This window comes from Zingiber officinale, chromosome 8A (genome assembly GCF_018446385.1).
Source record: "Zingiber officinale cultivar Zhangliang chromosome 8A, Zo_v1.1, whole genome shotgun sequence".
Lineage (NCBI taxonomy): Eukaryota > Viridiplantae > Streptophyta > Magnoliopsida > Zingiberales > Zingiberaceae > Zingiber > Zingiber officinale.
The window spans coordinates 44,368,767-44,394,394 of NC_056000.1; the positions used below are offsets into that span (position 1 = coordinate 44,368,767).

At 40.0% G+C, this 25,628-nt stretch overlaps 1 protein-coding gene across 2 annotated transcripts; it reads left to right on the forward strand.

Annotated features, from left to right (window-relative positions):
- The first annotated feature begins 1,899 nt into the window (after positions 1-1,899).
- LOC122008742 (serine carboxypeptidase II-3-like) lies at positions 1,900-10,781 on the forward strand. Of its 2 annotated transcripts, XM_042564580.1 has the most exons (7): positions 1,900-1,999; positions 2,146-2,408; positions 2,601-2,861; positions 3,973-4,091; positions 4,194-4,286; positions 4,966-5,071; positions 5,306-5,616. In XM_042564580.1, exons 1-7 carry the CDS (start codon positions 1,924-1,926, stop codon positions 5,450-5,452), a joined length of 1,065 nt encoding a protein of 354 aa, XP_042420514.1. In that variant the 5' UTR covers positions 1,900-1,923; the 3' UTR covers positions 5,453-5,616. The 2 variants fall into 2 exon arrangements, with proteins under 2 accessions (XP_042420514.1, XP_042420515.1); XM_042564581.1 differs by lacking the exons at positions 4,966-5,071; positions 5,306-5,616 and adding an exon at positions 10,724-10,781.
- Positions 10,782-25,628: the final 14,847 nt, after the last annotated feature.

Sequence of the window (25,628 nt, forward strand, 5' to 3'; positions counted from 1 at the left end):
CCAAGTTGGTTCGTGGACGGTCGAATATACATTGAGTGTTAATAGAGGAGTAAAACGTTGGGTCTCCTGGGCCTGACTAACTCTAGGGCCAGTCATCCTTAGATTGGGAGTCCTAGTGCTAGGCAAGGAGCCAAGCCCTACTAAGGGTGACTATTTGACCGTTACCTCCTCTTGACTTTAACTGTCACCTTCTCTTAATTTAGACTGATATCTCATCTTGAGATTAACTATCACGTTATATCTGAATCCATTCGTAACATCCCGTATTATTGATCGATCAAGGATTTAAAATAGGATGTCTAGCTTTTTTCGTATGCTTATTTTCCTTTGGTCCGAGAAGTCTAAATTAACTTTATATTAATGCCTCTTTCACGATGGATAATCCAAAGCCACTTTGCATTTTAATAATAGAGACACAATCAATCTCGGACCTTCAAGTTAGCTACCTACCTAGCCATTTTAATAGCGGAGCGAACAACACGATCAAACCAAACCCAAACTTAGACAAGTCATTCCGGGCCATATAGAAGAATATAGTGTGAGACAATCATGACCTAATAATGTGGTCGTATGCTTGCTACACTATTCCCTACCTTCCTTCGGTTGGAAAATGGAAACCACACATTACTTGTCATATACTTGACCAAAAGCTATGCTTTATAGTTCATATTCACACATACGCATTTACTAATTAATCTTCTTCTAATCTGTTCTAACTTCAAACCATTGTTTATGGACCAACATTACATGTGGTTGGTCACTCATTCCATGTCCCTTTCAAGGCTCTATTTGCCTTGATTAGGAGCTGTGGTATATATAACTTGATCGATGGAGAATTTTGAATATGATGTCTAAGCTTTTGTCATATCTTTGCATTTTTAGAATTTTTTTTTAGTTCGATAAGTCTAGATAAAGTTTACCTTATAAACTATCTATCTCGTTGAAGCCTTTTAGTTTTTTTATCATTGTCAATAATAATCTCTCTTTCATGATGGAAATACAGTCCAAAGCCGTTTTGAATTTTAATAGTGGAACGAACAATGACATTATCCATCTTGAAATTTCTGATTGGCCCTCGGCAATGGTACAGTAATACATCTGTCTTAATTTGCTAGACTCGAGTCTTACAACAGATAAATTTTTGATCAATGGATAATTCGTTTATATCCTGTAGAAAATTTTCATAGAGAATTAATTGTTCGTATGTAGGTTGAACACCCGCTGCCAACTTAAAAAAAACAAATAAAATCCAAAAACAGTTGGCTTGCCTCGTTCCATAATACAACGACAAGGGTCAAACATTCCCAGACGAAGCAGACAGATCATTCTCCGCCGGCTCCAACAACAATCAATCAGTTACTCCATAATTATCCGATTGTTCATCCTATAAATAAGATGTCATTCAATTCCATTCCTCATTCCCAATCAAACAATGAAGCCAAGTTTCAGCTGTCTCTGCTTCTTCTTCCTCCTCTGTTTATTACAATGCGGAGCTTCTGGTACAGTGCAGCAGGGAGATGCTCTGAACAAGTTCTACTTTAACAACAGAGCAGGGAGGTCTTCTTCATGGCCTAGCAGTCTCCTTTCGGTATCCAACCTGGAGTCTAAGGTCTACGACAATAGCAAACTGAAGGAGGGCGACAAGGTTGTTCGGCTACCCGGCCAACCGGCCGGCGTGCATTTCGATCAGTACGCGGGATATGTCACCGTCGACAAACCCAATGGTCGGGCTCTGTTTTACTACTTCGTCAAGGCTACCGAGAATAGCGGGTCGAAGCCTCTTGTGCTCTGGCTTAATGGAGGTATGAAATTAGTAGAAAATGAATCGATCGATCGATCGATGAGTTGCTTTTCGATAGAGTGGTGATTGCTGTGGCGTGGGTGGGTGCAAGGCCGGGTTGTTCGTCGTTGGGGTACGGCGCCATGGAGGAGCTCGGGCCGTTTCGGGTGATGAGCGATGGCAAGACTCTGTACAGGAATCCCTACGCTTGGAACGAAGGTTAGGATCGTCTATCTTCATCATCATATATATATATATGCATATATAAATGTTATTTCCTAAAGTTTAGGGAGTAGAGTAAAAAAAGGTTTCTGCTTTGTCATTACTTATTACCATGAACGACTGATGTGTATCGTCCAATGTAGTGGCGAACGTCTTGTTCCTCGAGAGCCCTGCCGGCGTCGGCTTCTCCTACTCCAACACCACGTCGGACTACGCCAAGAGCGGCGACCGTAGGACGACGATCGATGCGTTGATTTTCCTCGTTAACTGGTTCGAGCGGTTCCCGGAGTATAAGGGGAGGGACTTCTTCATCACCGGCGAGAGCTACGCCGGGCACTACGTCCCCCAACTCGCCCATGCCATACTCCATCACAAAGATCGCCTCATCAACCTCAAAGGCATCGCGGTAAGACATGGATCCCGAAATCAAACAGTCCGATCGATCCCCACTCATTTTTATTGCAAATTAAATCGGGAAGGATCGATCCCATCCGATGCTTCATCGAAAGTTCCCATTTCGATTGCAAATTAATTTGGGAAAGATCAATCTCCTCTAGCTCTCAACCGAAAGATCTAATTTTGCTTTCGAATTCCCTAGATCGGGAACGCAGTGATCAACGAGGAGACGGATAAGAAGGGGATGTTCGACTATTTCTGGACGCACGCGTTGATTGCCGACGAGACGATCGTCTCGATCCACAAGTTCTGCAATTTCTCGCTGGATACGCAGCAGCAGCCTCCGGAGTGCGACCGAGTAGTCGACGAGGCGAGCCGTGTCTTCGATGAAGTGAACATCTACAACATATACGCACCGCTGTGCTTCTCGTCGGGCGTGACGCCGACTCCAAAGTTGCCTTCGGTTTGTCTCTTGCAAGCATCTTTATATTTATCCTCATTTTCATGGTATTTTCAGAGTCAATTTAGATCCATCGATTCAACCTGTTAACTCAAGAATCGGAGTTCATTGCATTCTTGTTTGATCACTACAAGGAGTAAGTTAAATTAGGAAAAATTATATTGGATTTAGAGGGTAATCTGACTCAAACTGTTAACTTCTAGTCTTTGACTTGTATCCCTTCTTGATCCCATTTAGAAATGGAATAACAACTAACTTGATGCAAACCCTCATAAAAAATTGCATGAAGGGCAGACTCTGGATCGAGCATGATCGAGATTAAAAAGTGATCTGCACTGGAAACTTGTTCCCTTTCAAGCCCCCTCCACCAAATTCATTTGAATGTTAATCACTAACATTACATAGTTTTCATTCAAATCATTTTATGGTTCTCAGTCACTGGATAAGGTTAAATTGCACTAAGGGAGACCTATATGCTGCATGATCGATCGAACAGGACTTCATCTCAGCCATTCTAGACGTGAGCGAGCGAAATTATAAGTTCCCCTAGATCATGTCGTGCAGAGGCTCCCCTTTCATGCAAAAACGACCTGCAAGAGCCAAGACTTGCACACTAGCTTTGCTTTCCTTCACAGGCTCCCTTTTTTTTATAGAATTATTTTTATTCAAATCATTTTATGATTTCTCAGTTACTGAAAGTAATTAAATTGCACAAATGGAGAAGGGAGACTTATGCTTTACATGATTAGTTGAGCAGGATTTGATCTCCGCCACTCTACATTCGAGTGAGCGAGATAATAAATTCCCCTTGATCATGCGTTTCAAAAGCTCCTCCACTTGGGAGAGCTGGAACTTGGATATTATTTTTGTTCACCTTAGGAGGCTTCTTCTTGCCACCAAACTCATTCAAAAGTTTTTCCCAATCATATCAATTGTGAATGAATAATAGGGATATATATGGTCTGTAGACAAGTTAAATGTAAAAAATCATAGAACTAACAGATTCGATCTTGTTCTGTTTTTCAAAATATGGCAACTTTGCCCGATCCCTTCTTGCCTACCAATTGTTATGTCTATATCTTGAAATGTTTTTTTTTTTCAAATTATGATACAGATTGAGAATTTTGATCCTTGTACTTCTAATTACGTGGAGGCATATCTTAATAATCCTGCGGTACAGAAAGCTCTACATGCCAATGTGACAAAGCTCAACTACACCTGGTCTGGTTGTAGGTATATACATATCTCATATAAGCTGCCCTTTGATAAGTTCTTTTCTTTTAAACTAAATAATGAAAATTTAGCTCATTTATTTATATTTTTGTCTCGATGCAGCCAAGTGATACCAAGTTGGTCAGATCAGCCTTCCACAATGTTGCCAATTATTCACGAATTGTTATCTAATGGGATTAGGGTTTTGAAGTACAGGTAAAACAAATTATTGCCTCATCATTACATTATATAACTAATCTAGGAGATGAATTAAAGAGGCAAAATTGAAGTGAAAATCCTCTTCACCGCCACCTATGTCTTGATCATATGAACAATTTTTTTTCCCTCGGGGTGATGCGGTCGTTGAGACATGGGGTGTTGCTGCATTATGTCATGGGGCCAAAACTCAGCGCGTCTGAGCATGCCTTGACTACTATACTAATGGCTAGTAGTAATCTATAATCTACCTCCTCCGTGTTAGCCTAAGGATGAGTTGGCAGGGGCGCTGGGTGCAAGTGAATTGTCTTTTGTCATATCATATGAAAGCATTTTTTTGCAGTTAAAGCAAACAGAGATTTTCATCAGATTATATGGCGTGTCAACTTTACGTTTTAATACTATTCGTATAGGTAGGTGCGTAAATTTTGTAGTGCTTATATACATTGTGTAAGTACAACAACAGATATTGATATATCAATTTTTCATTTCGAGCCCCATTGATTTAGTAGTTGTAGGTGTGCAAGTATAATAACTTTAAGATCTCTGCTTAACTTATGTCATACAATAAAAATATTGTTCATTAGATCATGAGTGAAGGGGATTTCGATCAAATTTTTCCCTAAGTAAGCTTTGGCCCGGTTCATCGTCATATTTATCCATGCTTGCAATTGTGCAGTGGTGACTTTGATGGAAGAGTTCCTGTTACTTCCACAAGATACTCCCTCAATAAGCTAAAGCTTAAAGTGAAAGCTTCATGGAGAGATTGGATGCTTAACAGTGAGGTAGACAACTATCTTGTTTTAAATCTTTTCGTAATAATACATACATATATTTTGTATTTAATTATCCTCGAATCCACCACTAATAGATAAAGAATTGAAAGTGTTTACATTGATGATGAAGTAAGTTATTCTCCTCTGATACTTGTGTGTGCCAAAACTCTCTTCATTGCCCAAACGATGTCGACGACTGCTAGGCCGATATTAATTTTGATGGGTTTTATTATCAATATGTAGGTCGCGGGATACACTGTAGTGTATGATCACAATTTGACATTTGCCACTGTTCGAGGAGCCGGACATGAGGTTCCAAGTTATCAGCCAGCTCGAGCTCTGGAGATGATCAAAAGTTTTTTTCAAGGGCTGCATCTCCCGGCTGCTTAAGGGTTTCAACAGAGAACCAATCCATTTGTTGTTGTCATTGTTCGTTGTGATCTCAATAGTTGAATGAAATCTAATCTATGCTTTTTAAAATATTATCTTTGGCTCAATTTAATCATGGTTTGACTTCAATTAATAATATAGAAATTTCTTATTAAGTGGTTTAATTTTATGTTAATTTATCATAAATGGAATTAAGATGGTGTGATAGGTTAATAATAAGTGATTATGCCACATTCTCCTTGTTTACATCTAGCATTCTTCAGGTGTGGAACCCGACTATCTTGGAATGCGTAAGACAAATAGAAAACATAATCCGTGGGCAGTCTTGTCCTTTTTTTTCCCTTGGTTTTTTTCGTTGTTACGTCGTGGTAAATATTTGATTTCATCTTTCTTGGACAACATAATAAAAGTTAGTTTTCTTTTGCATTCTCCTTATTCACTTTTCTATTACACAACATTCAATTTGACTTCACTCACATAAATCTAGAAATGATTTATTCCCACTAAGAAGAACATGTAAGCAATCTTTGTACAAACTGTTAACCGAAATTTGTAACGCAACACAATTATAAACAAGCCACCATTGTTTACTGAATTTCCTTATCCTTAGGCAAAGAGTTCATAAGAATTAATTCATATATTATAAACTTGGTTTTATTTGGAATTGAGGGATGAAGAAACACTACTTCTTCTGAGTTTGTTTAACTTACCTTAAATTTTTATGCTCAATTCTATGTAAAGAAATTTCATCCTAATCTCTGTCCAGTGCCTTAGCAAATTCCTTTACTTGATCTATGATTACAACTAGGAGACACAGAGACATTCAAGATATTGAGGAAACTCAAAGGCCGATTGTCGGCTCAAGTATAGTTGAGGCCCTAGGTAGTAAAACATTAGAGCTTTGATATTGTATTAAAAAAAAAGTTCTCACATTTTTTTCATTCAGACTTGAGATAGACAATAAACATATTTATATTCAAATAATAACAATAATAAATTATAATTCCCTACTAATTTATCAAAATAAAAATGTTTAAAATTAAAGGAATAAAACTTTGATTTATATATTGCAATTTCAATATAATAATACTTTAAAATTTTACTCTTACCGTACAAATATAATAAACATTCTTTTAGACGTATTTTTATAAATAGGAGGAACAATATAATAATAATTTAATCAGTATACAATCATTCTATAATAAAGAATCTCTTAATACATTTCAAAGTTAAATCTATTTTTAAAAAATAATAATAATTATTCCTTTTTCCCTTCCCTTTCCTAAATCATTATCTTGTTTTTTTTTTTTGAGTAATCTTGTATTCTATGTAAAAGGAAATCCTACCACTAAATCTTTACATTCTTTGATTTCTTTATCTAACAATAATTAATAAATGACTTCTTTCTCGCAAAAAGAGTACAATGTGTTGATTGAGTCATCAATTTGATAAAAAAAATTCTCAACAGAAAACCAAATTTAATCGTACACTAAAAATAACGAGTTGTTATGCTTAAGCTTTAAGGTAATGAAACAAAACAACAACTTTTCTCTAAAAAAATTCAAAAGAAGATATTTTTTTACTTAAAAAATAGTTACTGTGCATCACAATTTTACCCCTTGTCACTTCTTCAAATTGGATTCAAGTTGGAAAATTGTTAAAAGGAAAGAAAGGAAAGTAACAAGTGAAATTCAATGGAAAGGTAGAGTTTCTAAAGATAAAAGGGATAAAAAGAAATATAAGATTTTGATAAATCCATTGGAACAAAACAAAATATATGGGAAATCCTTTAAGATCATGTTGTAAATCTTTTAAAATATTTTTCTATTCTCTCTCTCTCTCTCTCTCTCTCTCTCTCTCTATATATATATATATATATATATATATATATATATAGGCCTTAATAGCCGATGCCTAAAGCTAGCCTTGCAAAGGGCACACACCTAACATCGGTCGCAAGGCCTCATTGGCGTCGTCACCCAAAGTAAACGCCTCACAATTCACTCCTTCCCGGAGCATGTAGACCATCTTTTCATCGGTCGTCACTTGGATCATCAGTAGGTGTGCACACTCCTACTTGTTGTATACCGACCTCCTGCACCATTGAACCGCCATGTGGTATTCCTCCCTACTTCCCCAAAGTTGCTCGTTGAAAGTCCCCTAGCATGTGTCAGGCATCACTGATCCTATCTGAAAACTATAGAGATAGAGCATTGGGCGCGGTGGATTGGCTGCTGAATGAGAGAAGACTTTTTTACTTCGCGGAAGAGCTTCCTTTTGATCTTGCGTACACAGAGATAAGCCAACAAAATGTCAGCGCGTTGAAATCAATGGGGGAGCCCCTGGCAACAACCCTCCAATGCTCAAGTCAGTACAAGTCCGAACGGGTGAATGAAGAATAGTGAGGATGTGCACGTGAGAGTAAGTTATCGTTATTCAGAGAACGTACCTTGCCAACGAAGAGGACTCCCTCTATATATATTACCTCACATAACCTCTGTAATCATGATGTAATAAAGTGTGTCAGAGGTTTGTTAAGTAATAGAAAGAGTACAACCTAGGCAATATGCAATAATTGTCTAAGAAATCTTCCATTTACCCACATGTAAACCTCTTTTATCTTTATGGCTTCTGTCATGACTGGGGTTGTTGAAGGAATATGTTGTTATAAGTGGTCTGCCAATGGGAGACACGATGGTCCCTGAATAATGTTCTAGAATAATATTCTCTGACACATAGTTGTTATTTTGACAGGTTGTTAGGATTCTCTGCTCGTGTCGTCGGTTAAGTATATCTCGGCCTATAAGGCCGGTCAATTTTATGCATATCCTCATGTCAAGCTGCTTAGTTATGCACTATATGCTAGAACTATTGTTCAAAGCATATGAGTGTATCCCGGCTGGCCAATAAGGTCAGCCATCTTTATGCCTATTCTTGCATTAAGCTATCCTGATATATGTTGAATAAAGTTCGTACGGAGAATAATATGATGCCTTAGGCGTATTGGGGAAATATGTTCAGAAAGCAATATGAAACCAAGTGTCTTAAGCCCGACCAACCTCTTTATCTAGACGAGCAGGTATTAGAGAGATGTGTGAGGTTAAGCGCCTTAAGCTTGGCCGATAGGTATAGAGAAATTTATGAACATCTGGGGGCTAGCCCTTATTCTGCCTGCTTATATAGATGATTGCTATGATGTAGGTCAAACCTTCCAGTCGGGGTTGACCACTTTCAAAACTGGTCGGTTGGCCCCCTCTTGTCGGGCCTATAACCTGGCTGGGTTAAACTTGGAAGACTCAGTGTTGGTCGAGCGATGAGGCCAAGTGAGTGATGTTCTCTTCCCTTAACTTTGATCACCACATCACCTTGACCTCGACCGCCACATCATCTCTTGGTTCACTCGTTATGGCTCGTATTACTAGCCTCCCCTTCAAGTCTAGTCGAAGGAGGTGTAACCGATTTACTGGACCCAAGTTAGGTTTTTCATCCGCTCACTCTATGTAACAACCAAAATTTCCTTATTACGAGTCCTAATATTGCTTAAAAATATTTAGAAATGCTTTAGAAATATTCTAGAGATTTTTAGAAATTTTTAGAGTATTTTTATGTAATTTTCAGAGTTCGTTTGGTATTTTTACCAAAAGAATGAAGTTTCAAAAAGTAAATAGGTTCGGCCGAGGTTCGAACCCGCGACCTCCTACCCAACCCGAGTCTTAAGCGAAGCGTGATGACCAAGAACCCAGCAAGGCCGTGCTGATCAAAATAGATAGCGAAATATATTTATGTGGTACATAGGCAACAGAATATTGGAGTTATAAGAGGAGAACTTGAGTTGTTTTCCCGAAAACCTAATTCCTTTTCCCTTCTTCTCTTCACGTGCGACGGCGGTGCTCGGGCGGAAAACAAAGCCGAGGTTAGGGCATCGTTTCCGGCGGTCGGCCAAGGTTCATCCGAAGGTTTCTACATATCCTCGCGATCCTCTCATCGAGGAGAGCTTGTGGGCACGAAGAGGAGCCGAAAATTCGAGCTATCCGCAAACCCTAGAAGTTCTTCTCGTTCGGTTGTGAGTTCAAGAAGCAAGGTAAGTGCTTCTCACCTGCGGTAGGAATAGTTTTCGGACCTTGCTTCTCCTTGTTTTCGAATTATAATGTCAAAGTTATTGTGATGGGGTTGCTCTCGTGAGTTTCAAAGAAGAACATGAATGGTAAAGTTCAAGCATGCGGGTTGTTTACCTCAAGCTTTGTAGCTGGAATTCAGATTTTGTTGTTCTAGGCAATGAGCATGAAGAACAATTATGATTTTAGAATTGCAGTAGCAAAATTTCTGTTCTCTTTTGTTGCTGTGGTACATAGCGTGAAGAACAATTAAGATTTTAGGTTTCCAGTAGCAATTTTCTTGATTCTTTTGTTGTCGTGGCACATATCAAGAAGAATAATTATGTGTTAAGTTTACAGTAGCAATTGTTTACAGTAGCAATTCTTTCTTTGGTTCCCTTGTCGTGGTACTGAACAGGTTTTAGTTTGGAATAGTTATGTATAGTATTTGGTCTCTTTTAGTTTCTAGCTGTGGCACTGAACAGGGGAAAATGTTGTGGTTTCGATTTGTTTGAAGTTTACTGCCATGAAACTTATTTCAGAACTTGTTAGATTTGGATATGAACAAATAGTTTTAGTTTTAGTTCTTAAAGCATGCAATTTAACACAGTGCAGATTTTTTTTTAGCTTATAGTGCAGATTTGTGTAAGCTTATAGTGCAATTTAGTTAAACACTTTAGTGCAATTTTGTTAAGCATTTCAGTGCAGTGTTAATAAGTATTTCAGTTCAGTTTTGTATAAGACATCCTTTTATTAGAAGTATTAACAAGTATAAGTATTTTACTTGAGAAGGCTAGTACCCGACTTCCGAGGTTGTCGTTAAACAAATCCAGGTGACCGTTTCCGAGGTCTCGGTCCTAGTAAGACTAAGGTCTTACCCTTGTAGAACTGGTGGCTCGCTACCCCAGTTTCTATTAGGGAGCGCGCATTGGTACTAAGTCTGGGCCCAAGAAAAGATTAGTATTTTGAAGTATAAAAGTATAAATTTTAAACAAGTGAAATAAGCTTCACATAGGTTTAAAATTCAACAAGTTTAGTTCTTTATGCTAGCATGATTGTATAGATTTGCTTTATATGTATAGCATTTCAGTATATTCACATTAATATTCGAGTTTTGTGAGTTAGGTAGCGCTTACTAAGTAATTTTGCTTATAGTTGCATTTTCCTCTTATTGCAGATAAAGGAAAGGAAAAGCTATAGCAAAGGAAGGCGACAAGGAGGTGCGGATGGATGTGTGATGCTTGAACTATAGAAGCCTTGGGATTTAGTTAAAGATTTTATTAAGATATTTTGTATTTAGACTATTGGGATTTTTTATTCATGTAGATGATTTAATTCATAAAATGACTTTATGTATTTAGAATTTTCTAATTAGAATTGCTATGCATATTAGTCTCACTATTGAGTTGTGTTAATGTTGAATGCATGTTCAGATTAATAGATATGATTTTTTAGCATGTTGAGATTGATATGTTTTAGTTGTGTATACATGTTGGAGTAGAATGTAGAGATAAGTTATTCATGTGTCTGCTGTCACTAATTGCATGTTTAGAGAGTTTTATGTATTGATAATTACATGTGAACAACTCTAATTAAGATAAGTTAGTAGTCCAGTAGCGCTCCACCCTCACAGATTAGTAGTGAGGAGGGTGGGGTGTTACACTCTATTTTACTAGGGTCGTCCGAAAATTCATGTTCTCTTTTATGGCTTATCCACTTGGCAACATATTTCAAAAACTGCCTGTCAGAGGATGGTTATTTAAAAGAGAAGACCAAGGACGCATGGAGAGGTGCTTTAGCAGTGGAATGATTTGGCTGTTGTTGGGATATGCCTGATGCGGGTGCGTTCTAGGACACGTATCGTAAACATGCGCAGTGGAAAATAAAACAATAATAATTCCTAATTATTATATCATACACCACACATATATAAGGATACAATATGCTAAACATCATCGCATAATTAAAATTTTACGGGAAGAAAATTTATGCTAGGTATACCTTTCCGATGACCTGTAACGAGAAGGACATCAACCATAGCAATGTTGTCAAACCTCGCCTCTATTTGTATCCACGCTAAGCACCTTAAGACAACTCATTGAGTACAAGCCTCTGTAGGTGCAGCGGAGGCCGGCAAGAGGGGGTGAATTGCTGAAAACAAAAATAAAACTACCCTCCTCGGATTTCAACTCAGAAATAAAATCAGTAGTAAAATAATAGCAACTAAATTAAGGAGATAGAAAATAAACAGAAGACAGGAATTTAACCTGGTTACAACCAAGAGGGTTGTTAATTCAGGGCGATGAAATGCGCACTAAGAAAAATCTCCTTCTCTGAAGGCGGAGAAGCCTTTTACACTTTGGAAGCTCACTAGTTGCTTAGGAATTGCTTACACAATTGATTGCTTGAGTTGTATCTAATTCCTAGCTCCAGGGGACCTTTTATAGCCCCTGGAAATTCTATCCCGAAGCTCCAAGGCGCCTCCATTGAGGGTCTAAGGCGCCTCCATGTTGGGTCAGCGGATAAAACTTTATCCGCGCACGAACGGTCTGTTTGACCAGGTTGAAGGCGCCTTAAAAAAGGCTGAAGGCGCCTTCAACCAGCTTAAGGCTCCTTCAACCAGATTGAAGGTGCCTTCAAGCTGGAGGCGCCTTCAACCTTGTTGAAGGCGCCTTGAGCAGTGATTCCAGCACTGTTTCTTTCCAGCTTTGGCTTCCGATGCTCTGAACTTTTGGGTGATAGCGGCCAACCGAAATATGGCACACCCGAACTCAATTCCCGGCCTTCTCCTCGAGCAACCTTCCTTCCCGGCTTAACGTCCCTCGAACGCCGCGCACGCTCTTCACGCCCACCGAAGTACTCTTCCGCAGCTCTCTCGTCCTTCGGACGCACCGAGCCTGTCGGCTCCCTTCCCGTGCCGTCCTTCTCGCTAGCTGCGTCTTCCGCTCAACTTCCTACGCTCCTAAGCTCCTGCACACTCAGACACATGGATCAAATATAGCAGGACCTAACCAACTTGGTTGATCACATCAAAACACCCACGGGGACCAACAATCTCCCCCTTTTTGATGTGCATCAACCCAAGTTCAAGTTAGGGTAAAAATAGACAGAAAAAGTAATTTTAAAGAAAAATTACTAAACTAGCATGTTTAAGCATATGTTTTGCAAAAAATAAAATTGCAACACATATTAGAAAAATATTAAAATTTTAAACTTTCTAACTCCCCCTTAACTTGTAACCTATCTCTCCCCCTTTGATCACAGCAAAAATGGGGTACCAATAAGAGAATATTAAGCAAATTATTAAGGTAGAAAAAATTCTGAGCAAAAATGATTTTTTAGAAAAAAAATTCTAAGTTAAACTGAATTTTCCAAATAAAAAATTTCTAAGGCAATTAAAAAATTCTAAGTAAACTAAAATTTTGAATGTTCCCAAAAAAATTTCTAAGTCAAATGAAATTTAGAATTTCTCCAGTAAAAATAATTTCTAACTAAAATGAAAAAGAAATTTTTAAGTTAGAATTTTCAAGAAAAATTTCTAAGTAAAAGAAATTTTTGTTTATTTTTTTTTAAAATGTTTGATAAACTCTCAAAGCATTATTTAATTCTTGATTTTAATGCTTTTTCAGAAAGTTAATTAAACATTTTATTTCAATATTTCAGCTTTCAGGTCGTGGCGAGGCATTAGGCATTCTTGGTTATTGGCGCAACAACCACTTCCTTAGACAAAGCTTCCATAAAGAATTTCAATGTTTAATTTTCTCACTTTAAAGCTTTTAACTTAAAAGAAATTAATTTAGCACAGATTTTGGAACCCAATAGACGTTCCTTCCTACTGGATTAATCAGATATTTAGGGGGCACATAAATTTTGGGCACTTTTCTAAGTTGACCCTGATGGTTTCTAATGTACCAGTTCAATTTTCCATAAGCTCTTAATTTTGAGTTTGGAAATTTATTTAAGCATGCATCATGTTTCAAACTTTCAATTTCATTTTTCAACTTTGCATTTTCTAATTTTAAATGCTCATTTTCTTTTTCTAATTGATCTAACTCTTTAGAAAGTGCTTTAATAAAACGAAAAGATTGAGTTGGGGTTAGATTGTGTACCTTACTTACCTGACTCGGTGACGCTCCCCCTTCACTGCAGCTTTCCTCTTCTGATGAACCTCCCCCTTCATCCATGCTCATTTATGAGATTGAGTCTTCTTCCGGTTGATGGTTTGCCATTAGCGCTAACCCCGAGAATTCTTCGATGTCCAACTCAGAGGATGACGAATCTGACCAAGTAGCCTTCAGGTTCTTGTGCTTGGAGGGTTCTGGTTTCTTGTATTTTTGACTTTTCCTTTTCTTTCTCCTTTCTCTTTAGCTTTGGGCAGTCATCTTTGATATGCCCCTCTTCGTTGCAGTTGTAGCAATGAACCGTCCTCTTCTTTCGATGATGCCTCTGCGATTTAAATTTGTTAGTACTGAAAAACTTATTGAATCGCCTTACCAGTAGTACTGCTTCGGATTCATCGACTGAGGCTTCGGAGTCAGAACCGTTTACTTTTGCCTTTAGGGCTATGTTCTGACTGGTCTTCTCTACTCCATTGGGCTCTGAAACTCGAGATTCATGAAGTTCAAAAGTCGAAAACAATTGTTCTAAGGTACTTACCTCGAGGTCCTTAGAGATGTAGTACACATCTACTAAGGAAGCCCACTCTGGAGTTCTGGGGAATGCGTTGAGCGTGTACCGGATAGAGTCCCGGTTTGTTACCTCTTCTCCAAGATTAGTTAGTTGCGTGATCAGCTCTTTGATCCTTGCTTGAAGCTGCGCTACCTTCTCGCCTTGGTTCATCCGGAGGTTCGTCAACTGGTTCCAGAGGATGTCGCGCCTTGCTAGCTTCGCTTCGGAGGTGCCTTCGTGGAGCTCCAAGAATTTTTCCCAGAGATCTTTTGCAGAGTCGTAGCTTCCGATCCGATTTACCTCCTGAGGCGACAACACGCTGAGTAGATGGAACTCAGCCTTCCCGTTGGCAACGAAGTCTGCTTGTTCCTTTTTCGTCCAGGTATTTTCCTCCTTATCTTTCGGAACTGCATAGCCATATTTCATTATTAAAAGAATGTCAAATTCAGTTTTAAAAAATACCTCCATTTTGCGCTTCCATGTGGCGAAGTCTCCGTTGAACTTTGGGGGATGTATATTTGCTCCAACCATCATCTTGATCGTAGTGCTTCAGTTGGCGGTTAGTCCTTCTGAGGCAACCTGGCTCTGATACCAATTGTAGGTGCAACGGAGGCCGGGAAGAGGGGGATGAATTGCTGAAAACAAAAATAAAACTACCCTCCTCGGATTTCAACTCAGAAATAAAATCAGTAGTAAAATAATAGCAACTAAATTAAGGAGACAGAAAATAAACAGAAGACAGGAATTTAACCTGGTTACAACCAAGAGGGTTGTTAATCCAGGGCGATGAAATGCACACTAAGAAAAATCTTCTTCTTTGAAGGCGAAGAAGCCTTTTACACGTTGAAAGCTCATTAGTTGCTTAGGAATTGCTTACACAATTGATTGCTTGAGTTGTATCTAATTCCTAGCTCCAGGCGACCTTTTATAGCCCCTGGAAATTCTATTTCGAAGCTCCAAGGCGCCTCCATTGAGGGTCTAAGGCGCCTCCAAGCTGGGTCAGCGGATAAAACTTTATCCGCACACAAACGGTCTGTTTGACCAGGTTGAAGGCGCCTTAAATAAGGCTGAAGGCGCCTTCAAGCTGGAGGTGCCTTCAACCTTGTTGAAGGCGCCTTGAGCAGTGATTCCAGCACTCCTTCTTTCCGGCTTTGGCTTCCGATGCTCTGAACTTTTGGGTGATAGCGGCCAACCGGATAGGGCTCACCCGAACCCAATTCCCTGCCTTCTCCTCGAGCAGCCTTCCTTCCCAGCTTAACGTCCCTCGAACGCCGTGCATGCTCTTCACGCCCACTGGAGTACTCGTCCACAGCTCTCTCATCCTTCGGACGCACCGAGCCCGTCGGCTCCCTTCCCGTGCCGTCTTTCTCGCTAGCTGCGTCTTCCACTCGACTTCCTGCGCTCCTAAGCTCCTGCACACTCAAACACAGGGATCAAACAGAGCAGGACCTAACCAACTTGGTTGATCACATCAAAACACCCACGGGGACCAACAGCCTCTCATTCGAAAGTTACTAGCCACAAGTGAAGAAGAGGGATCAAGAGGAAGAAGAAGAGAAGCTCACAAGGGAGAGTTTTTCTCCCTTGTGGTGGTCACAACAACAAGAGGGAGCGCCCTCTTGTTGGAAACAGGAGAGAGGACAGGGAGAGGATGATTGAGTTTTCAAAAGTTAATCAACCAAATAATGAAACTTGCATCTAATTCTCTCCCAATTACATCTATATATAATCTTCTTTAATGAGTTGGATTAGAAAGCCCAAATTCAACCCATTATCCCTTAACCAAAAATTTGCCCATTAACCCCTTGGTTTGGTTCACAACTAAACCAAATTGGTTCATGACTAATTCATGATTAAACCAAATATGGTTCAATTCTACCATAAGAGATGTAGCTCATCCATGCCTCCATTATGACAAATATTTCAATATTTGTCATATGTATGGTTCAACCAAACATTTATCTCTTGATCTAAGAATCCTATTCTTTAACTTGTTTTACGTCTTTTAAAGACTTATTTGTGTGTGTGACACAATAGATTCTCAGTTTATCTTGGCTATCTATAATTAACTACTTAATTATAGAACGATCATGAGTGACACCTACTAGTACATTACGATCCCTAATTAGCTGAAAAATCATAGTTGATTTTAGAACTAATTTTAAACCCTTCAGCAACTACAGTGAGTAGTATCTTGTTCCTTTCACTTATCTTATACCCACTTGGTTCAGGGCATGATCCATGTGTCTGTCCCCACTAGACTGACTACGTCATACCTAACCCAAGTAATACTTCCTCATTCTACGGATTCAAATTATTCGTACATGTGTACAAGAGTCTCGTACTCTTGACATGTGATACTTTGGCCAAAGACTTTGACTAATAATCTTAATGAGTGGCCATAGGATATACGTCTCCTTGCAAGTAGTGGTGAATCCTCTATGGGCTATCCAAACATCTTCGGACATTTTGACTTATACCCAATCATCCCAGGTCCACATCTCAATGAGGTGTTTGCTTAAGATGTCAAAGTATAAGTCTCTATGACCAAGATAATTTGTATACCTCAAGTCGAAGAAAACTTGCACTCGAGCTGCAGTAATAGTTTCACAGACATATCCATATATATAGATAACCATATGAAGTCTTACAGCGAGTCACTCCAATGAACTAGTTACCATAACTAGCATCCACATTTAATTAACTCTTAACATCCCAATGTCTCCAGCCAGTGAGAAAATAGAAAATAGATGTTTGGTGAAACAAGGAGTATAACCCGTGCTAGTCTTATAGAATTGATGATGTCCAAATACATCAATTTGACGACTAGGAAAATTCTAATATGTTCATAATTGCACATGTAGAGATAATCACTAGTTGTGATTCAATCACAATTTCTTTCATATTATGAATTATATTGTAGACATTCAGTAAATGAGTTTAAGATAATCAAATATATAATATACACTCAAATAATGAATTTATATTTAGTAAAAATCGTAAGACAATTGCCTTAGGATATCCTTCAAAATCTAACAGTTGTCACTTCCATCATAAATGTATATTTATAGGTGAATGTCACGTGGCACCACTCCTTGTTCTCTAAAACGACCTCTAATGCATGTCTCTTCATACAACACAATGGCACGTCTCCCCCTGCAATCAACGGTTCCCTAGTAGCGTGCCATTTTGATCCAACGGCTGCCATTAAGTTAAACTTTATAAAACCCTAAATAGCTCATACTCTCAGCGCTTTGCCTTCTTTTCCGATCTTCTTTATGGCAACCTCTCGTCTATAACCTTCTTCCCCCCTAGCCTTAAGCGACCAGTAAGTCATTCATTATTCACTCTTTTTGCATTCTCTCATGGTTTAAGAATCTTTCGCCCCCTGGTACACTCTTAACCCATTAGGATTTTGACGCTGTTGATAAAACTTACATCCGCTCTCGATATGAAAACCCTAATAATTATCATATTATTATCCCTTCTGCCAACGCCCATCCTCATCACCCACCTGCCAACCACATAACCTTCTTTAAAAATCAGTTAGAAGTCGATCTTCATATTCCTATTCCTCCATTCTTGTTGGAGGTGAGCCAATATTTTAACATCCCTTTGCAACAGTTCGCCTCAAATGCAATCAGCGCCTTTTGTGGCACGCTCATGTTATTTCGCCTATACAGCATTTCCCTGACCCCTCAAAATTTCTTTCTATTTTCTTATCCTAAAAAGTCGGAACCGAGAGTCTTCCTTTTTAATCCTGTCCCTAGTCGGTTTTCATTGAAGGCATGCCCTCTGCAAACAAGGGTTGGAAGTCTCGTTTCTTTTTCCTAGAAATGCTTGAGCCCGCCACTTGGTCGACTAAATGACAATCTTTCCTTCCTCCCCTTCCTATTCTAGGGAATTATAAGCATGACCCTTCTTTTCTCTTACACTTCACCAAGTTGAGCAGATGATGTTTTAAAATTCACAAGTGGCTACACGAAGGCCTCCTGCATTTGTTTAGTTTGAGCCCTATTTGAAAGAAACTCCCCGACTCTTTTGGTAAATTTTGATAACTAGGTTACTACGTTATCACTAAGGCATTTTTTATTTTATACAAAGAACACTATTTTCACATCTCTGGTAGATGAGGAGATTGACATAGAAGAGGAGGAAATCTAAGCTAAGGGGTGAGAACCATTGGTCGAGCTGGGTTTGCAATCGACCACCTCTTTTGGCGGGACGCCTGACAATCCTACAATTGAGTCCAGCATAGCCGTTGTATCTAGGGAATTGCCTTCCAATCCACTCCCAATGTTTGAGGGTTCTCCTTTGGAGGGGGAGATCGTTCCTCAAAAGAGACGCAAAATGTGCAAGCTTGTCCATTCCCAAATCCCTGAAAGACAAGCACCCTCCATTGAAGTACCCTCCAATGGGGTACCTTCCCCTCACTTATTGTAAAATACCGGAAAATAGGCGAATATTAATAAGGGAATTTTCCGAAATTTTTGGAAATTTTTCGGGAATTTTTCGGAGCTCGTATGGACGGGTTAACGGGGATAAAAACGGGGCCCGGAAAAGCCTGTTTAGGTTACCCCATTTAAATGAGGAAAAGTTAAATTTTTCTTAATTCTTTTCCTTTATTTTATTTTCCTTTTTCCTTTATTTTTTGCCGGTTCCTCTGTTTCTCCTCCCCGAAAATCGCCTGCGCCCTCTTCCCTTCTCTCACACCGAAGCCCTAATCTCCCTGCCCTAGCCACCCGGCGCCGCCCGACCGCCGACTACCGCAGTCTCCGCCGGCCATCCCGTGCCTTAGCCAAGCTTCCTCCTGCCGAGGCTGCGCCCTAGCATCCTCTCCTGCCACCACAGCGAGCGCCGGAGCCGATCCCTAGCAGCGTCGCCGCCACTCCGACCCGACGCCACTGTCGCCGGCGACGCACGGAGCAGCGCCTCACCTCTGGTGCCCCAGCATCGACCACCACAGTGTAGCGAGCCCTAACGCAGATTTCCTCTCCTCCGACACCCTCTGTCCTCGTCCAGTCGCGTGCCCTAGCTGGAAAACCACGACCACCAGCACTCTCCGGTGGCCACAGCTTTGCATACCTCAGCCCTAGCCACTGCCTATTTCTTGAAGTGGTGCCGACACTGACTTCTTCTTCTCTGTGCCACTGTTTTCCCTTTGTGCTACACTGCCCTTCCAGCTCTGGATCTCAGCCTCGGGTTGCTGTGAAGTGCAGACAGTGAGTAAGGTGATCAGACCCCCCAAGGTGAGCCTTGATTTGGTCTTGCATGGTTGAGCATGTACACACTGTGAATTAGACGTTTGATTTATCTAGGTGCTGATTTGAAAGGGCTGACTGGCTAGGCAATGGTTCCACCTCGCTCCGGATAGGATTATTGGTAGCAACTTTGTCTACTGTGCTGCAACAGCGAATCTTCTCCAGCTGTGATTTGAGGTGAAAATGTGTTTTATGTATGAATTGATACGTACCTAATTTGGTTATAGGATGATACATTGATGGCGGATCCTTGTTGTTTCTCCTTGTAAGTAGTATTCGTTTGATCTGTGTTGGATTACAGATCCAAGCAGTGACACCAGAACCTGTTGAGTCTTGGCCAGCAAGTGTTGATTTTGGGGCTCAGATTATGGAGGTATGAGTTGGGTTCTGGGTTAGATTTATGTGATTGTTGATTACGGTTTGTGCCCTAATCTAGTGTAGGAGATTTTTATTTAGCTATTTATTAGGTATGTGATGAGTTATGATTTAGGGTTTTGCCTAGATAGTTTTAAGGATTCTATTTAGCAAATCATTGGAATTTTAGCTAAATAAAATATATCTCTGTTGGTATTACAGGACCTTCACGCGAGACGAGTTTCTCGACGTCCGGATTTGGATTGATTGGACCTTTCTATTTTCGGAGGCGGGTACTTTTGACTTATTGTCTTTGATATGCTTAGTAATTAAATTAACAAGATGCATTAATTGTGTTTCTTACTTGTTTCGGTTAATCACTGCCCAATACATGCTACCTGTTGATTGATTGTTTGTTTACATCTTGTATGGATATGTACCTGATTCCACATGCTCATGGGTAGTGATATAACCATATTTTACCATGTCAGGACCTAGGTTGGATACCTTATATGATCAGATATCTTGATATGATTCATTTGCTTTGGTGCACATTATGATATGTCCAGAGATTGGTTTAGTATATTACCATGTTTAGTGACATGCACCATTCGCATGATTGCATGCTGAGTGATTGATTGCTCCTTTATTGTCGAGCACTTTGCCAGTTTCATCACTGTTCGGTGCGCCCATGGGTAGCGGGACACGGCGTGGTAGCACGTCGGTTTGACTCTTCGGTGCTCCGTTGATCCGCTCATGGGTAGTGTGGCACCGTGTAGCACGTTAGAGATTCCTCCCCGTCATAGTGTGAGATGAGAGTATTGCGCTCCCCATTTATGATTTGGGGTAGGAGTACGTATGTACTCCGACAAGATCCCGTCCACTCGATCACTCATCAGGAGTAGTGTTGCTGAGTGCACGGTTGTCACAGCCCTACCCACTCGGTCCCACTTATGTTGTGAGTTGGCTGACTGGCGTCAGGGGTGACCATGACATTGGCATCATATGCATGATGCATTTATTGTTTGTGTTTGTGTTTGTTGCACTTATATGCTGCACATTGCTTGGATACCTTGATTGACATGCATACAGGTCTTCTATACCTTTCGGACTGTTTGTCCTTTTACCGGGTCCTGGTTAGTACAGATTCTCTCCTGTCTTCTTCGATTTGTAGTTACCTTTATCTTTATCAGGAGACTGTACGCATGATTAGTGCTAGGTGTTATTTCTTTACTTTGCATATCAATTGTACCTGCTGAGTGTGGACTCACCCCGCCTCCATTGTTGTTATTTTCAGGTTGATGCTGTCAGGAGGGAGTTCCAGTTGCTAGTCCCCTGCAGACCTCCAGCTATTTGCTATCGTTTGTATTGTTTTTTGATTCTCACTTGACTATATTTGGATTTGGATGTTGAATACTTAGATATTATATACTTTGTCTCGTTGATGGATTTGTTTTCGATTTTATACTACTACATGCCTGCCTGAACGGCAGAAGAGGTAAGAAAAAAATCGGATTTGGGATTTACGAGTGTAGTTGAGTAGGGTTGATTTCGAGTCAGAGTATTACTATGTTGTTTATTTTATTAACTGCGTGGTTGTGACAGCCAGAGGCTGAATACTTATATAAACTGCGTGGTGATTAGTTTTATTTACTGTTATTATTCCAGCCGCCTGTGGCTGAGGTATATGGGTTATGTAGAAGTTTCAGATTGTCCGCCGTACAGGGGAGATGCTGCCGAAATTTCTTCGGACAGGGACTCCTCTGGGGCGTGACAATTTAGTGGTATCAGAGCACAGGTTTACGATCTTTTGTTTTCTTATTTTGGATGTTTGGGATAACCTGATACCAAATTATTTACTTGGTATCAGAGCGCCAAGTTTGGCGATACTTGTTGGATTTTTGTATTATGGATTTTCGAGATTTATCTGATACCAATTTATTGGTATCAGAGCGGGTTATGATACCTGCTTTTGGTGTTCTGGAGATTTATCAGATACCTGTTGTTGGTATTCTGGATATTTGGTTAGCCAGGTTTGCGAGTCAAACTGGGCATTTTCGGATTTTCGATATGGTTATGTTTCGGATTTCCGTTTCGGATTTATATGGATTTCCGGCGATTTTCTCGTTCGGAATTTTGAGGTCAGAAGTTGGGGACTGGACAGCGATGGAACATCTCCAGACGGCAAATAGGTATGATGTTTATTTTATGATAGTTATGACATCTATTAGCACATTATCTTTATTACCTGTCGGGTTGTTGTAGTCATATTACGTGTGATGTGTTAGCCACTGATCTTGGTCGACCCTAATAGAGATCAAGGATTATAGTCTCTGGTGATTTTTCATTTCATACCATCAGTAGTTTTAGCTTCTGTTACTACTATTAGGAGATGGAGGCACATATCAGCCTCTGCTATTGTTAGCTGGGTAATGGATGATACCTATATATTTCTGTGGACTTAGCCAGTAGAGTTTTTATACTCGTATCTTTTGGATATTAGGACACCTGATACAATGAAAATTGTTTCATTGGGAGTTACCATGTTTGATCATTATTGAGAATGATATTGTGATATTAGATATTGTGATATGTTGATTTCTAAGGGTTTGTGAGAGTAAATGTTTGTGGTTGTCTGATGATCTATTATTTGGGTTGTCGTTGATGGTGACATAGTGAGTGTCAACTATTTTGATGATCTATTATTTGGGTTGTCATTGATGGTGATATAGTAAGTGTCATGTATGATATTCACAGATATGATGTTTATAGTTGGTGATCAGATTATAAATCGGGTGTTAGAGAGTTTATGGTTTAGAGTGCCTATGAGATTTTTAGAAATCTGGTTAGTTGTGGTTAGTTAACAGGATGATAAAATTGATGTTTACTTCCTCTGATATTGGACTATGTTGATAAATAATGATTTGATGTTTTGAATGTTAACTTGTTCTCATGGGAGTAGAGCCTTATTCATCTGATATTTTTGAGGATAAAAAATGAGAGTGTTTTGGTGTTCTTGAATTCTGACTTTATCTTTTGGGTTGTATACCTTTATACATATGATTATTGTGGGTTTCTAGTAGATTATACCCGAGTGGTTAGACATACATGTCTGATTGTTTATTGGAGGTATTTGTCAATTAAAAACTATGTTGTGGAATGTGCACATATGTTTGAGTGTTTTATTGTATGTATTTTATCGATCTAATCTGAGTTGTGATATGTGCAGATGTGTTGGGTGTAATATTTGAGGTATCTTGTTCATTATATGATTGTTTTGAGAGTATACTTGTGTCGATTATGATTTGTTGGAAGTATTATGTTGATTATACTCTTGGCATAGGTGTATATAGGTCATGTGAGTGTTGTTTGAGGTGTTTTGTTGATTATACCTATGTTGGTATATGCACACGGGTTCGGTGTGCATTGTTGGAGGTATCACGATGATTTATACCTATGTTGTGAGTATGTTTGGTGTTACTAATTGGAGGACTATGTCGATCATACATATGTTGTGTGTGCATCTGTGACAGATGTATAGTGGGTAGCATCATGATGATTCTACCTATGTTAAATGTAGGATGTGGAGTGTCTACATTATATCATTTGTTGGATTAACTCATCAACTAATTCTCCTATCAGTGGATGACCCACTAGGATGCTGATAGAGTTGATGATGTATTTGATTAGTTTACTAGGTTGTTATAGCCTAGGCTAACCACAGTGATTTGTGGTAGAGAGATCTTGTACATTCGCTAGCTGGATAGTTAGGTTCCTTGGGGTACTTATGTATTATTTTGTGGTGGAGAGTTGCTCCCACATATTACGGATTGCTTGTAGCGAAGCATTGCCCCTATATTTATTGCGATACATATTTCATATTATTTGTAGTGGAGTGTTACTCCTACATATTGAGGATTTCTGTGGTAGAGCGTTGCTCCCACATATGTGGTATTTTCTGTGATGGAGCGTTGCTCTCACACTGGAGGATCGATGCTTAGATGTTTTATATCGTTGGTGATCATTTTCAGACTTATTGTCAGGGATCTTATGGTTAGAAATGTCTGTGATATGGACATTATGGGTCATGATTTTACCACTAGGGTTTGGGAAACCTTAGATGTTTTCAGAGACTTGATAATTTTGGTATTCCCAGGATGTTTGGATCGGTTTCCATTGTCTTTGTTGACGGTGTTGTGATCTATTTCGGATCCACGGTGAGTTACGCACTTTATCTTTGCATAGTTCTGGAGATGTTTCGATGAAAACGTCTATATGTGAAGTTCAGTAGTGTGTATTTTGGTTGTCTTCTGTGAGATGTTTGAGACACACGGTCACCAGTAGGAGTATACCGTGGTTTCACAGGTGATTGAGGTTGTTACCATTGGAAGTAGACGGAGTCTATAGAAGAGGCTCGCAACTTCCTTTGTTTGGCTCGATATTTCCGGAGATACGTTGAGGGTTTCTCTTGGATAGCTATGTCACTGACGCGTCTGACCTGGAAAAGCGTGAAGTTCACTTGGACTAAGGATGACAAGACCAACTTCTAGGAGTTGAAGCGGAGACTAGTGTCGGCTCCGATTTTGGTTTTATCTTCTGGAGAGGACGGATATGTCCTCTGCACCGACGCATCTATTCAGGATTTGAGCGCTGTTCTGATGCAGCACGATATGGTAGTCTCCTATCCTTCTCGTCGATTGAAGGAACATGAGAAGAACTACCCTGTACATGATCTGGATCAAGTCGTCATTATTTTTGCCATGAAGATTTGGCGATATTATTTATATGGCGTTACATTTGAGTTTCTCACTGACCATAAGAGTCTCAAATATCTGTTTACTTGGAAGGAACTTAATCTCCGACGGAGAAGATGGATGGAGTTCCTGAAGGATTATGATTGTACCATTAGCTATCACCCGGGGAGAGCTAATGTGGTTGCCGATGCGCTTAGCAGGAAGTCCGGAGGGACTTTAGCTTGCCACCGAGTTGTGGTCACAGACTTGATTTAAGGTTCCTCCGATTTGGGCCTTGAGGGGTAAGGACAGACAGATCAGGGTACTCTGGTTACCATGGGTGCTCAGTCGTTGATCAGGACGAGGATCCGAGAGGCACAGGCTGGTGATCAGCATTTGCAGTTCATCATCAGTCAGATAGCTTCTGGGCAGCAGACCGAGTTCACACGAGACGAGGAGGGTGTTATATACTTCCGAGGCAGATTATGCGTACCTCAGTCTCATCCGGTCTTACAGGAGCTACTACAGGAGGCACATCGTTCTCGGTTTGCGATCCATCCAGGCGGAACCCGTATGTATCGAGACTTGAGGCGTTCCTACTGGTGGAACGGCATGAAGAAAGACATCGCGGATTTCGTAGCTAGATGTCTTGTCTGTCAGCAGGTGAAGGCTGAACACCAGAGACCTGCAGGATTACTTCAGCGGATTCCTATTCCTGAGTGGAAGTGGGATCACATTACCATGGACTTTGTGGTAGGGTTGCCGAGGACACGACGAGGTCATGACGCGATTTGGGTAATCGTTGATCGATTAACCAAATCCGCGCACTTTTTAGCCATTCGGAGGACTGATCCCCTGGATCGATTAGCAGATTTGTATTGTCGAGAGATTATCAGACTACATGGTGTTCCACTGAGTATCATTTCGGATAGAGATCCACAGTTTACGTCTCGTTTCTGGCAGAGTCTGCAGCAGGCCTTGGGCACACAGCTCCGTTTCAGTACAGCCTTCCATCCACAGACAGATGGACAGTCAGAGCGGACCATTCAGACTTTAGAGGACCTGC

Bases quoted from the DNA above. Each gene is read 5' to 3' on its own strand.
- LOC122008742 (XM_042564580.1), top strand. From the start codon at position 1,924: ATGGAGGAGCTCGGGCCGTTTCGGGTGATGAGCGATGGCAAGACTCTG. The intron at 2,000-2,145 runs GTTAGGATCGTC...CGTCCAATGTAG, and splicing joins TCCCTACGCTTGGAACGAAG to TGGCGAACGTCTTGTTCCTC. The intron at 4,092-4,193 runs GTATATACATAT...GTCTCGATGCAG, and splicing joins TACACCTGGTCTGGTTGTAG to CCAAGTGATACCAAGTTGGT.